The sequence below is a fragment of the Cinclus cinclus genome, chromosome 27 (assembly GCF_963662255.1).
Source record: "Cinclus cinclus chromosome 27, bCinCin1.1, whole genome shotgun sequence".
In the NCBI taxonomy this organism is placed as follows: domain Eukaryota; kingdom Metazoa; phylum Chordata; class Aves; order Passeriformes; family Cinclidae; genus Cinclus; species Cinclus cinclus.
The window spans coordinates 4,335,564-4,349,209 of record NC_085072.1 but is presented as its reverse complement, the minus strand read 5'-3'; the positions used below and the strand labels follow the sequence as shown (position 1 = coordinate 4,349,209).

Sequence of the window (13,646 nt, the reverse complement as noted above, 5' to 3'; positions counted from 1 at the left end):
CACCACTGGCACCTTCCAACCCTGCTCAGCACAGCTGCTGCCCTCATGGAAAGAAATGGGAGGAAAATCCTGCAGCTGCATCCTGGAATATTAAAGCAATTTTCCCAAGGAGTGTAGAATTAAAACTGCTGGCAGCAGCATTGAGCATCATGTGGGAACCCAGGTCTGCTCTCCTGTGCCAGAGCATTTCTCTCCCTCCCAAAATCAAAGCAGGTGAAAGACATCAACACACAGGAGCCAGCACCTTGTTTGTGTGCAGAGCACAGCCAGGACAGATGGACACATGCTGGGTACTCTACCTGAGATCCTGTGCTGCTCCTGGGAAAAGTCAATGCCTTCACCGATGGAACTCATGATCTTTTCAATCTGGAAGTTAAAAAAAAAAAAAAAAAAGCACACATTGCATTATTCATAAAGCCTCAGGAAAAGGTAAAAGCAGCCCAGGATTTCACCTCCCACATGACAGCTGAAGAAATCCAGGAAAGGATGTTACGGTGTCTCTGAACCAGAAGAGGTATCCTGAACACCTTGTCAGGGTAGGTCTTTGTTGGGATGGGTGGCTCAGAAAGGATATGCAGAGGTTGAGGCTCTGCAGAGCTTTCCCTTCCACAACTTGCCAGTGCTTGGAAATAAAAACCTTCAACAAAACCATCCCTCTGGAGCATAGCCTGGGGATAAGGAAGAAGCCCCAACCTCCTCACTCACCCTGCAGGAGCACACAGCCTCCTACAGCAGCAGTGAAGCTGCAGCAATGCTGTCACCCACTCCTTCCCAGCAAGCAGACTGGGAGCTCACCTTCCCCACACTCTGTTTTGTTGGGCATTTTTGTTTTGGCTTGATTTATTTTTTAAACCACCACACTTCCCAAACCTATGCATGGAGCTGTGCTCCCACCAGATCAGGTTCTTGAAAACAGATTGTTTGGGATAGCAGCATCATGGGGCAAATGCCTGAAGGACGGGGAAGAGGGGGCAGGAGACAGCTCCATCTCTGACCAAGAAATTCAGTCTAGAGCTCCAGGCAAACCTCCAGGCAATGAGGAAGAAAAGGTACAAGCTCTGCTGGAATGGGTCTGAGTCCACTTAAGAGCTGCACAGAAATGGCTGCATTTGCCACACACATAAAAGAATAAATTAATGCAGGTTGCAATTCCCAGTGAAGCTTCAGGAGACTTCCTTATATGAGAAGAGAAACTTTTCAAGCAACTGTTGAGCAGAATTTGTAAATTGAGGTTTCCAGTGCAGTGGTGCAGAGGGAGAACTGACAATTCCCAGGTTAGTTTGTAAGAGGAAAAACCTGAGAAACTGCAGCTCAACTGGTCAGTTCAGTCACTTCAATACTCTCAGCACTGAACCCCACTGTTTGCCAAAGAGCAACACATTCAAGGGGCTCAGGGCTGGTTGCTTAGCCTAGTCTTCACTCTATAACAGAGAAGAAAATTAAAAAAGAATAAAGTAAAACAAGAAGTGCCTCCAGTAAGACTCCCAAAAGGAAATCTCCCAAGCAAACACCCCTGCAAGGCACTTCTGAGTGGCTGCTGCTGAATGCAAAGTGATTGGCCACAGAGTGGGGAAAGAAACCTCAACTCTTATTCAACTTTTTTTCTCCTGGTCATTTAAGGACATATTTGGGGAAGAAGTCCAAGTTTCCCTGGACTTCACCCCTGGCTGGCTCTGAGTGTGATGCTGTGTTTGGTGAGTCCCCAACCACCCCAGTGGTGTGAGGAGCTCCTGGGGATGCTGCAAGAGGCTGGATCTGACTGCCATACACATTCAGGGGCAGTTTGGAGCTGAGCTCCACCAGAGAGGGGTTTTGGTGAAACAACAAAAAAAACCAAACCAAAACAAAACAAAACAAAACCCTTACAAGGCTCCTGCCAAGGCAGATGTCCAGGAAGTCCCTCCTCCTGCAGGGAGCAGTGGACACTGCACTTGCAGTGTTAAATCTCCCCAGGGACCAGATAGTCCTTTGAGCTGTAACAGAACTATTAAGGATGTAGGTCCTCTGCCCCTGGAAAACCATGAGGATGAGCACCTCTGCTGGGCTTGAAATGCAGTTAATGCCCATTTACTGGGAGATTTGAAAATCAGCCTGGGAAAACTATAAGAATCACAACACATAAAGCAGAAAAGGGAAGTATGATCTAAAAAGAAACTCCAGGAGAGGTCTGGAGTCAGTGAACACATGGATCCTGTCCTAAGGCAAAAGCATTCTTTGCTCCTCATTCCCTGAATGGAGCCAGGACTTGAATGTGACTTTTACTGGAACTGCTGGATTCATTCCAACAGGAACCACCAAAGCAGATGGTTTTGACCCCAAAAGCAGCAAATGCTCTCCAGCAAAACCTTCGAATTTCAGAGTGCCCTCAAGTACCCTCAGGAGATCCATGGCCATGCAGGACTGGAGGGAAATGGAGAGATGATGCAGAACCAGCCCCATTCCCAGGTACCACCAAGGGCCTTGGCAGTTCTATTCCCTTCCATGGACAGGCACTGAGCCTGAGCTGCAGAGGATTTCTGGGATAACTGCTGCAACCCTGAGCAATTGCTGCACAATTTGGGTCTTGAGGTCAATTCAGTTCAAGCTCCAGAAGTTTAATGCCCTTAAACTTTGCAGATTGGTGTCCATCAGCTTCAGGACAAGGTACATCTATGAGCTGGAGCTGCTCTTGTATCTTGTCTGGGAATCTCTAGCTGGATTCAAATTGCAAATTAACTCTGAGGCCAAGTTCCTTTGTTTCCATCATGCTGCTCTCTCCTAATTTGAGAGAGACTTGATGCTGTCCAGGCTCAGCCCCCAGCACTGCCAGCTCTACAGTCTCAACACTGCCTTGAGGACTTGCAGGTGCTTCTGAAGCACTGAAACACCCACAACCTTTTCCTCAAAAGCAGGGAATTGCCTTGTGCTATATAAAACTGAATGGAAATTAAGCAATCACGTGGCAGAGGATTACCTTTCCCAGCCCTCCTCTGCCAAGTGCTGGTCATGGTTACGCACAGTCCCAGCTATTACCATTAATGCAGGGAAATCCTGGCCTGCCCTCGGCTCTCCACAAAATGCAAACACCTCAAACAGACTCACACACCACCTCAAGCATAGGTTTATGGCTGACCAGCTTGATTTAACTGTTAGGAGGCTGCAAAGAGAAGAATGAGAGGAAGGACAAGCCTGGAGAGGGAACCACTGCTTTAGAGCATCCCTGCAGCCTTTCCTCAGCTGCACTCCATTGTGCACATGGGGCTGAAGAGAAGATACCTTGAAAATAGCCTATGCTAGAGTTTTTTTAGGTTGTTCTTTCCCACTGGTTAATTATTAAAACACAAAAATACCATGTTTAAATATAGTGCTGCAGCTCAGACTTAGTTGTAGCCTGAACACTCAGTTCTGATTTGTTTTGGCTTAACCTGTATTTTTCCACTGAAAGCACCAAGTGCCCATCTCTGACTGTGCTGTGGGGTCAGTTTGGGGTGGGGATTCTGTGGTTTGTTTTACAGCTACAGAAATAAAACCACATAATGCTTCCCCCTTCTAAATTAATGCAACCATATCTGTTATCCCTAATGCAGAGGGGCAGCTGGCTCCATGCTGGGACAGTGAGGGTGAGCCCATGAGCCCTCAAATCCCACCAGGGAAGGAGAAACCCCTGCACAGCTGAAGTACTCTGGGAGAAGGAAAAGCAGCAAGGACATGAGCATCCCCTCATTAACCCCACAGCAGGAATGTGCCTAGAAGGAGCTGTGGAGCAGTCACCAGGATTGGAGCTCTTGGATCTATTTGCACATTTGCCTACATTTGGTGAAAGATAAAAATGTCCTGAAAAAAGGAGCTGGGTGTGGCTGAGAGTCCTGCAGTGCTGGGGCGAGCTCTTCCAGGCAGGCAGGCGGCCATGGGAACATAGCAACTGGCCAGTGACTCCAAAACAGAAGCTGCCTCCAAACAAACCATCCTGAGCAGAGTTCTGCTAGCAGAGGAAAAGCCATTTGTTTGCAGAAGGCCAGCGAGGCCTTGTGCCATGCCGAGGTCTGTCCTGCTGCAGGACAGGAGACATTTCCACACCAGAGTCCTGCACAGTAATTCCCCACCTGAGTGCTCATGGCAGGAGCAGCCAGTGGCTTCTTACATGGGCAGGATGCAGGATGTCTCCTGTTCTCTGGTCCCAGCCTGCAGGAGCAGCAGGGACCCAGAGATGGACAGGTCCCACACCTGTGTAGAGGGCAGTGACCCCCCTGTCCCCCAGTGCCCCACAGAGGCTCTGCTCCACAGCCAGCCCCGTTCCACACCCTGCCCTGATGGATGCCAAGCCATCATGTCCATACTGATCTCTTCAGCAAGCCACTGCTGAAGTTTGAAGCCAATGAACCCACTGAGAGAACTGAGGGCCATTAAACCAGCCCCAGGGCTTTTGTTCCCAGAGTAAAAGAGCTTCACACAACACAGGCTGTCTGCCCACACAGAGGGTAGGAGCCTTATCTGGACAGCACCAGATTGACATCACTGTGTCAGGGTGACACTCACCCAAGTCTTGGAGGCATCTTGATGCTCCTGGAGCTTTCTGAAAGGTGCTTCATAAACCCTCACCTTATAGTCACCATCAATGCAAATGCAGAAGTTTGTTCTCAGTCTCTGCACGCAGCATCAGGAACTGCCAAGGACACATCAAGGTCACCCTGAGAGAACTAAAATCACAGAATCCTCAAACAGTTTGCGTTGGAAGGGACCTTAAAGCTCATCCAGACCCACTCACTGCCATGGGCAGGGCACCTTCCACTCTCCCAGGCTGCTCCAAGCCCTGTCCAACCTGGCCTTGAAGACTTCCAGGGATCCAGGGGCATCCACATCTTCCCCAGGCACCCTGTACCAGGGCCTCCCTACCTTGTGTGGGTCGATGTCTTCTGCTTCCTCTGTGGCCCCTTACCAAACTGGCAGCTTAAAAATCACCAGTGATTCCTGAGCACCAAGAAAAGGACGTGCAGTACACCTGCACAGGCCTCAGACTCCGAGCAGCAAAGTTACTCAAATAAAAGTCTGTAATTAAATAAAACCACACAGAATGAAGTGCGCACCATCTGCCATATGGAGGGCGTTAGTGCACTATAATGACACCCTGCAGCAGGAGTATAATTAAGAATATAGTAGGATTCCCATTATAAATCCTTATTACTGAGGGTTCATAACCTATTGTACAAACCCGCCCGGGGCTCAGGCTTAGCAGACAAGAGCAGCTCCAGCAGCAGATTTCAGTCTTGAAAGCTACTTACAAAGTTGGGTGGAAAGGTTATCAGTCTTTTAAATTTCTGCAATTCCAGGAGAGTGTCAGGAGTTATGACTTCATTATTTCCAAGCTTGAACAGCTGGGGCATGGGGCAGATTTGGTATCAAATTATTAAAACATAAACAACCCCCAAACAAGCTGCTTCTGCAATTTCAAACCCCTCTGAGAAGAGCAAACCCCCTGTGATGATGTGAGCAGCCCTTGAGCACAACAAAACTCCCAGTGATGTTGTGAGCAGCCCCACCACAGCCCAGCAGGTCAGCTCTAAACTCCAGGGGAGAACTTTGGGCACGTGAGGTCGACAGATGATGCAGTACAAAATCACTGACACTTCCACTCTGCTCCAGTACCATAGCAAACCTCACATTACTGACTGATACTGCACCCCTGAAGGAGGAAGGGGGGCTGCTCAGACTCAGCTGGGATATATCCTGGAGCAGAAGAATGATAGGACTGCAGCATACCCCAGCATGTCTGAAAGAGATGGAGCAAGAACGGGATCCAGGATGATACCTGCTGACTCCTTAATACAGGTACAGACCTGGAAAATTTGGATTTGGGCCATGGATCTCATTTCTAGGTTGGTGACAGCCCATAAACCACTTCTGGTTCAGTTTATGATGCTTCAGCTTCTGTTCTCCCATTGCCATCCCATGGAGCACACGGCTCATATTTCACCACTCAGTATATTCCGTGTCTTCAAAAGACACCAGCCTGTATGAACTCAGCATAACAAACACCAGAGGCCTGGAAAACATAATGCTCCATTTATTAATTCCAAGCTAAACTGCACCAGCCAGTTGTTCACGGAACATTTGAGCGCTCGGATCCAGAGTTGCTGTGCTCCATCCTCCCCCAGCAGCCTTCCACAAAGCATGGAGACTTGCTGAATTTGTTTCAAATCATTCTGCAACTGTTTGCCAGTGATAAAGGCAAACACATTTTCTGGCTTAATATGGTCTCTGAGAAATTCATTTGGATGGGGACCAGAGCCTGTTGCTTCATGCCACTCTCCAGCCTGTATTTTTGTACAAATCCCAAAGTTACAAATACAAACATGTACCAAAAGGAACTTATGGTATAAACTTGAATTTCACAACAGTGTGTGATGGATCTGAAGTATCACAGCCCTCCAAATATCAGTGTTGTTTTGACAAACAGTAAAATGCAACACTGACATGATAAAGAGAATGACCAAATGCAACAACACATCTGCCCTAAGCAGGGAAACAACTGGACAATGGCTACTCTGAGTCACCATAAAAAAGGCAAACCCCCAGAAAGCACTGAATCAATTCACTGTCCTTCCATATCCCTGCATTCCAACACAAACCCCAAAGCAACATAAGGCTCTTAAGCAAGGCTGGCTCTGGCCCATGGGACAAAGCAGTGAAGCTGCTCCAGGCTGGAGAGAGAGACTTCAAGACTTTTTATTTAAATAAAAGCTTCGGAAGTGCTGGAAGATCCGACGTAAAGAGGAAGAGAACATAATGAAGGACTGGATTTAGTAAGGACACGGGGCCGGACATTTCTGTTCCTAAAAAACAAAAATGTCCCCAAAACGCTGATGATCACAAGGCTGTTACATAACCAAAACATCCGTCAGAGCACGAATCATTCACACAAGAATCAAAAGCTTCTGATTCACAAATACTGAGTTCACACACTTGAGAAGCTCCCAGAAACACACACAGAGGTGGATGGAGCTGCAAAATCAAATACAAATGTACAAATATCACCCCTGTTGTGTCCAACCCTTGCAGCTGGAATAAAGCATGCCTGGTCTTTACATTTGCCTTTCAGCACACTGGTTTTCCTGTAAAACAAGTAAATTATCTTACACTGGCTTGGACTGGCTTAGTTCCACATTGGCTCACAATTCCAACAGGCTGGGCCTTTGCAGCAGATTTTAAAATGGTGGAAACACAAAAGCTTTCACTTCAGAAAGTTCATCAGGCTGGAGGAAATCTCACCACTGGGGGCAAAGAAAAGAGATTGGACATGAGGGATGATGTAAGAATTCCTGACCTTAGCACAGGAAAAACAGGAGGAAGCATTGGGATCTGGAGACAATAGAATAATCAGCCCAATAATTAAGTTGATTAAGACCTTGATGGCCATGCTTGTTTAGCAGAAATCAAGACCAAAAATACTGACCCCACTACTGCTTGTGCCCTAGATAAAAGCAAATTACAACTATTTCAGGCGAAGGGGAAACTGGAATGTGAGCTGAGGGCAAGGGTCTGCTTGGGGCAGGGGACACCTGGGGATAGTTCAAGCCACCTTGCCTGGTCCTACCAGCCAAACTCAGGGCAAACTGAGATTTGAACACCTGAACCAAGAGAATAAATGAAACATTTTGGGAGGCAGAGGCTAACACCTGAGCTTTTACATCATGCAATTTCACCAGGCACAAAACCAGCAGCTCTTCCTGAGTAACAAGGGGAATATTTGCATTTTCTTTCAACGGTGCTGGCTGGCAGCTCTGAATTTCAGCTCCTGGCTGTTTTAAGGCAGTGGCAGGTTTTGCATCAAAAGCTTTCCAGAAAGTTTCACATTTCAATGCAAATGTTGTTAATCCTCCAAAGTAAGCCTGCAACTAAGACACTGATTCCACAGGGTATTGGAACACCCAACAGTTCAGACAAGGTTTAAAGGCACCCACTCACAGCAGCCACAACCTCTATCAAGTTGCATCCCAGCTCCACGCCTGAGGTGGAAGGCACCACAGATGTGCCATCTGCTCCTGGCATCCATCCTTAGGGGACATCAACAGCCCCAGAATGGGTCAGGAACCAGTGAAACACCACATCCATGTTTACTACAAATGCAAAGCATTCCTTCTGCAGGAGACATGGAGCACCACTGCAGTTAGTCATTGGGAGATGAATGTCCAGAGCCATAATTAGCTACAGAATATCCATTAGCTAATTCACTTGGGGGGAAAAAAAATAGTGGAAGACTGTGCACCTCCTTTTATATAAGAAAACCTAAACTAACATGCATGTTTTATTCAGTTCCTTAATGTTTTTTTTTTTTGAAGGATGTTTAATCTCTTCCTAGGAGGACTTAAGTCAGAACACAGAACTACAACCTCATTTTGTGAGAAGGATACTGGAACCTCCAAAATTCAAATTCAGCATGGGAACAGATGACTTCATAGCAGGCAGCTGGAAGCAGAGGATGTCAGGGGATATTTAAGGGATGTCAGGAGCCAGGTCTGAGGCTAATTCCCAGCAGACTTTCCTGTTTCTCTGCCCTGATCATTTAGCAGATCGTTTTTCTTACCAGCACCTACCAGGCAGAAGAGCAACCCCAGGTCTTGACTGCAGACATCCCTACTTGGAGCCTGGAGCATGAACCAGGCTGAAGGGCAGGTCTGGAGCTGCTCTAGAGAGCAGGAAGGCAAAGCAGAAGCAGTTTAATCTTCCCTGAAAAGGGGGCTGGCAGTGGGGCTGGGGGCCAGAGCCCCCCTCCCTCAGAGGTGCAAATACAGGTTTTGTACCAAACCCCCTGTGAGCTGCTGCCCCACGCATCCCTGTCTGCTCAATATTCATGAGCCAATGATGAAAACCAAATCCATCACTTCAGCCCTCAGACAGGTTTGGAAGGATTCAAACAGTGATGCTGACTGAGAGCTCTACCCCCTCACATCCCTCCATGCCCCCACCCTGCTTCCCACCAGAGCAGGGCTGAGCATCTTCAGCCCTCACTTCCCTGGGCAATACATAGATGTTTGGTTTAGGAGTTTCTCTGCTCTGCTCACACAGAAGTCCCCCCTGACAGCAGCTGCAGGGGCAGCACAGTGCACTCCCACTCCCAGCAAGGAGCAGGGGTCAGGAGCAGATGGGACATGGGCTGAACAGGCTCCTGGACAGCACAGAGCACAAAGCAACACTCTGGGCCAGGTCCTTGGAGCAGGGGAGCTGCAACTGGGAACAGGGACGAGCTTTGCCAAGTGAATCATTCCTTCCCAATCCCACCCTTTTGGCAAAGCCAGCATCACCTTCCACTTCCAACAAAGGGCATTGGCAGTGCCTGGCCAGGGCAAGGACATGACCCTTGCTTACAAGCAGCAGATTTTCTGCTGTCCACAGTCAGTCACCAGAGCCCTGAGCAGGGTCAGCTCAGGCTCTGCTGTGGATCTCATGTGTCCAGGGACACCACAGATCCCTCCCCAAGCTCCTGTGCCCTGCACAGACACACCTACTGCTGGCCAGGCCAGCAGGCAGAGTCCTCAGCTTGCTGGGTACAGCTGGGAGACAGAGAGAGCTGCACATGGATCACTTCCCTCCTTAGTCACCTGCATAAAGGCCATTAAAATTAATAGAGTAATATAAATCTGCCATTGTTTCCCCTCAGTACAGAGGGAAAGCCAAACCATTGCTAACAGGGGTGGCTCAACATGGTTTATACTGCCCTGGTAAATGCAGAGGCTGCAAGTTGCATCCAGTTCTGAGCTGCTGCATTATCCCATCCAGGGAACTAATTCAACACACAACCACAGAATTATATTTATGTTTAAATCTCACTGTTGCCATTATGACCAGCCAGACTTTAATTTAAAAAGTGAGACCTGTCCCATTGCAGACAGATGTGAATTTTTCGCATTCTTTCTCTGATTTCCTCACCTAAACATGAGGGGAAGGAAAAGCAGATTCCTCTCCTGGGGCTTGTCCGGCTGCCTCAGGGGAAATGAGGGATTTGTTTACAGGAGGAAGCAGCTCCAAGGGTTCATCTGAGCAGAGGAAGCAGAGGCAGTGCAGGCAGCCCAGCACTTGACCTCTGCTACCAGTGCAGTTGTGCCAAAGGCTTCTGCCCTTTGAGTGCCTGCTGCAAACAGCTCAGATAAAAGCACAGGGAATTATCCAGCCCTTCCAAAGAACCTCCTGCTGCAGAGCCTTTTCCTAAGCCATGGTACAACTGACCTGGGCAATTAACAGTGAAGTCTCTCCAGCCCAAGCAGCTGCAGAGGAAAATATCTATTTGGCAACCCTGAGACCCGGCAGGGAGTGAGGGGGAGGGAGAGAACGGACCGAGGAATGGATTCTCACGTTGCTCTTAGCATCTCTAAATACCTCCCTCTTCCCCAGATGATAATTTTCTCTGAGTCAGGGCTGGAGAGGCAGCTGAGCATCAGCCAGTGCAGGGGCACAACCCTCCCCTGGGTTTCCACGCCCGGCACACGTGGCTCCACACCCCCAGCACCACGCCAGGGGTTTTAGTTCCTTTTCAGAGTACAAAGAGTGGTTCATCCGAGCTTATCTCTTCCGCAGCCCCGGCTCTCCCAGCACAGAATCATCCCCAAAGAATGTTTCAGTAATGTTGCGGTGCTGAATTTCAGAGGGACACTTAATCTTGCCCCAGTGGCTCTCCAGGGCCAACTTTCTGTGCATGAAATATTTAACTGTCCTTGGGCGTCCGATATGATAATAAAGTGACTGCTAACCAGCCGCTGAAATAGCGTGTGAGGAGGAGAGCAGGGCTATCAAATACACAAACCAGCCTAATTACTGTCTTCCTTCCAACCCCATGAACCCCCGGGCACTGCTCACACTCCCCCAGCAGCAGGGACCCAGGAACACAACACTTCTAAGATATTGGGATAGTCAACAGGGAAGAACTGGAAGGAGGAAATCAGGATAAAGGTTGGTGAAGGGCATTGTTATCAAGTCTTTCTCATTTTGGGGACGTGAAACCATATCTGGCTTGCCTAAAAGAAACCAAGCCCTGTATTTGAGCAACAAACTTTGAAACTGCTTGTAATTCTGCTATTCCCCCACTCCAAGGAACTTTATCTTTTGGCATTTAACACCTTGCAGACTCCCAAGTGAGCACGTGCCTGTTAATGCCTTGTGAGAGTTAGCGGAAGCAATGGAACCCACCCAGGACCCCTGAGGGCAGCATGGCAGAGGGGAGCTCCTGCTGCACACTCATTCCTGGCACAGAGGCTCTTTAGCAAGCTCAGCCTTACCTCATCCCACTCCGAAGCGAAGGATGGGGACTTCTCCAGCCGCTTCTTCCCGGCGCTGCAGTTGGAGAGCGATTCGCTCCGGCTCCCCATGGCATCGTCCTCCGTCGGGGAGCAGGTCAGCAGGTCAGAGTCCGACTTGGACAGGCTGCGGCTGAGTTTGAGCTCGGCTTTGGGCTTGCAGCCTGGGTGGGCTCTGCCCACAGCTCTGTCCCCCTCTGGCTCGGCACCGCCGGGGTGCTGCGGCACGTGGGGCGTGACTCCGGCTGCAGGATCCGCCCGGCTGACGTGCTGCACCGTGGCGTACACCGCGGTCTGCGTGGGGTCTGGAGAGCTGCTCCGTGCTGGTCCTGTCGAGGCTAACTCGGTGTCCTCCAGCTGCATAGCAGCGGGGTGGCTCGTGGCTTCCGTGTCCCCCTTCTCGGCGGAGGAAACGAGCCTGAAAGGGTCCTCGCTTATCTCACAGATTGGAGAAGAGCCGTGGAGCAACCCTGAAAACTGCTCTGGCACCTGGATGTCCTGGCTCTCGGCAGAGTCCTGGCTGCGGCCGCCGCTGCTCCTCCTGTGGTCTTCAAGGGGATGAAAACAGAGAGGAGGGGGGAAATTAAAAACATGGAAGAAGAAGCAGCAGCAAAATTCCAGCTCTCTCCCTGCCCTCCCTCAGCAAGGGAGGGAGAGATAAAGAGAGAACAGTTCCGTATTGTTCCGTGTGCTCAACTTGTACCCGAAGTCATGGCATTTATGAAATTCCAAACACTGGCCCGATTTACGCAATCTGGCAGCTCTCCGTGTTTTTTATTCCTGTTAACACTAACTATCAGGCCTTGCTATATAAGGCCAAGAGAAGTGCTAACTATATCCTGCAGAGAGCAAGTGAGGTGGGAGCAGCAGAGACGGAGGCTCCTGGAACATCTGATCCGTTTCCATAAAGGCCAAAGTGTTATTTAGAGCCGTGCGCCCGGCTCTTGGCACGGGCTGCAGGGTGGGAAAACGCCTGGACTGTAATCAACCTGTGAGTTCCAAAATCCGCTCCCAAAAAAACCCACTGCTTCCCTCCCTAGTGGCTTCCGAGTTTAACCTCTCCTCCCTGCTCAGGGGAGAGAAATAAACAGTTTATGCAAGAAAAAAAAGCTTGAGCAAAAAGTCTCTTTTGCAATGAACTGAGCACAGAGTGGTCAGAGCTGGTGGAGCACCAGCTGCCCCAGAAACGTGACACTGGTTCCCAGCTACTCGTGCCCCAGCAACTTTAATATCAGGTACCAGGGTCCTGCATAAACCATGAAGAATTGACTGATCCCAAGTGCTCACACACACATACACACACACTCACCTTTGTCACAGCTGAAGGCGCATTTCAACTGCAAAAGCAAAACTCTGTCAAGCCAAGAAGTCTAACTTTGGTTTCCTAGGATTCCTTCACCCTCCCAGCATTGCTTGTGAATTTTAACTGCTTCCATTTAGTGATGAACAAAATCTACAGTCTGAATTTCTAAAAATTGATGCTGCAAGGGAACAATACAGCGAAAGGCTCCGATAATGAGGCTCTGAAGTGCAGAGAGGATGTTTGGATGTGAAGAGGAAATCACTTGCTTTGCAGACAGCAGCTCTGGGAAGCCAAGGCAAAAGGAACCCTCCTTTCCGTGAGCAAAATAATGAGTTCTACTCTAACTAAAAGCAGCCTGTTAGCAGCAGCAGAGAGCCCAACTCCCAGCACCTTTCCAGCACCAAGCCTGACCATGGGACTTTCAAACACCAATACCCACTGGGCTTTGTGGTCTGCCCTCACACCAGAAATGGGCAGGAAAGGGCTGAACTAGTAATTTTTCTTAGAGTGGGGGTGCCAGGTACCCTGTGCCTGATGAGCATGGTTGAGTCCCTCTCAAAGGCACAGGAGCAGCCACAGCCCTCACTGGGATCAAGTGATGTGAGGGATTATCTCATCCTGGATCCTATGAGTTAGAGATTCCAGGACAGTGAAGTAGTTGTTGACTCTCTTGCACAGGCACATAAACCACCAGTTCTGTGACTGGAGCTGCCAAGGGGAAGGCAGGTCCCAGTGCTGGTTGAGAGGGACCAGCAGCAGCACCCCGGATTACAAGGCCAGACTAAACCCAGTTACTTTGCATAAAGCTCTGAAGCTCCAGTGCTGGAGAGAATCCTCAGAGGACAAACCTCAGAGATCAGATGTGCTACGTTCACAGGACAGACAAAGCCACAGAGAGGTGAGCAAGACAGCAGGGATGGGACACTCACATAAACCTGTGGGGAGAACTTTTTTCCTCCCAACCTCTTCCCTTCCATGGAAACCATTTCTTGCATGCCCCAGCCAAACCTTTACTGACATTTCTGCTGAAGGCAGAGAGGTAGCTGGCCAAAGCTTGTGCCACGTGCTCTTAACACTTG

The 13,646-nt window shown here is 49.2% G+C and overlaps 1 protein-coding gene across 2 annotated transcripts in view; it reads right to left on the bottom strand.

Moving 5' to 3' along the window:
* Window positions 1-13,646, bottom strand: part of ANKS1A (ankyrin repeat and sterile alpha motif domain containing 1A) — a 76,977-nt gene that overhangs the window by 26,408 nt on the left and 36,923 nt on the right. For both annotated transcript variants that reach the window (XM_062509699.1, XM_062509700.1), the window contains 2 exons: window positions 11,247-11,812; window positions 300-366 (listed from right to left, as the gene is read on the bottom strand). In XM_062509699.1, the coding sequence (XP_062365683.1) occupies window positions 300-366; window positions 11,247-11,812 (633 nt within the window). The remainder of the gene's footprint in view (window positions 1-299; window positions 367-11,246; window positions 11,813-13,646) is intronic.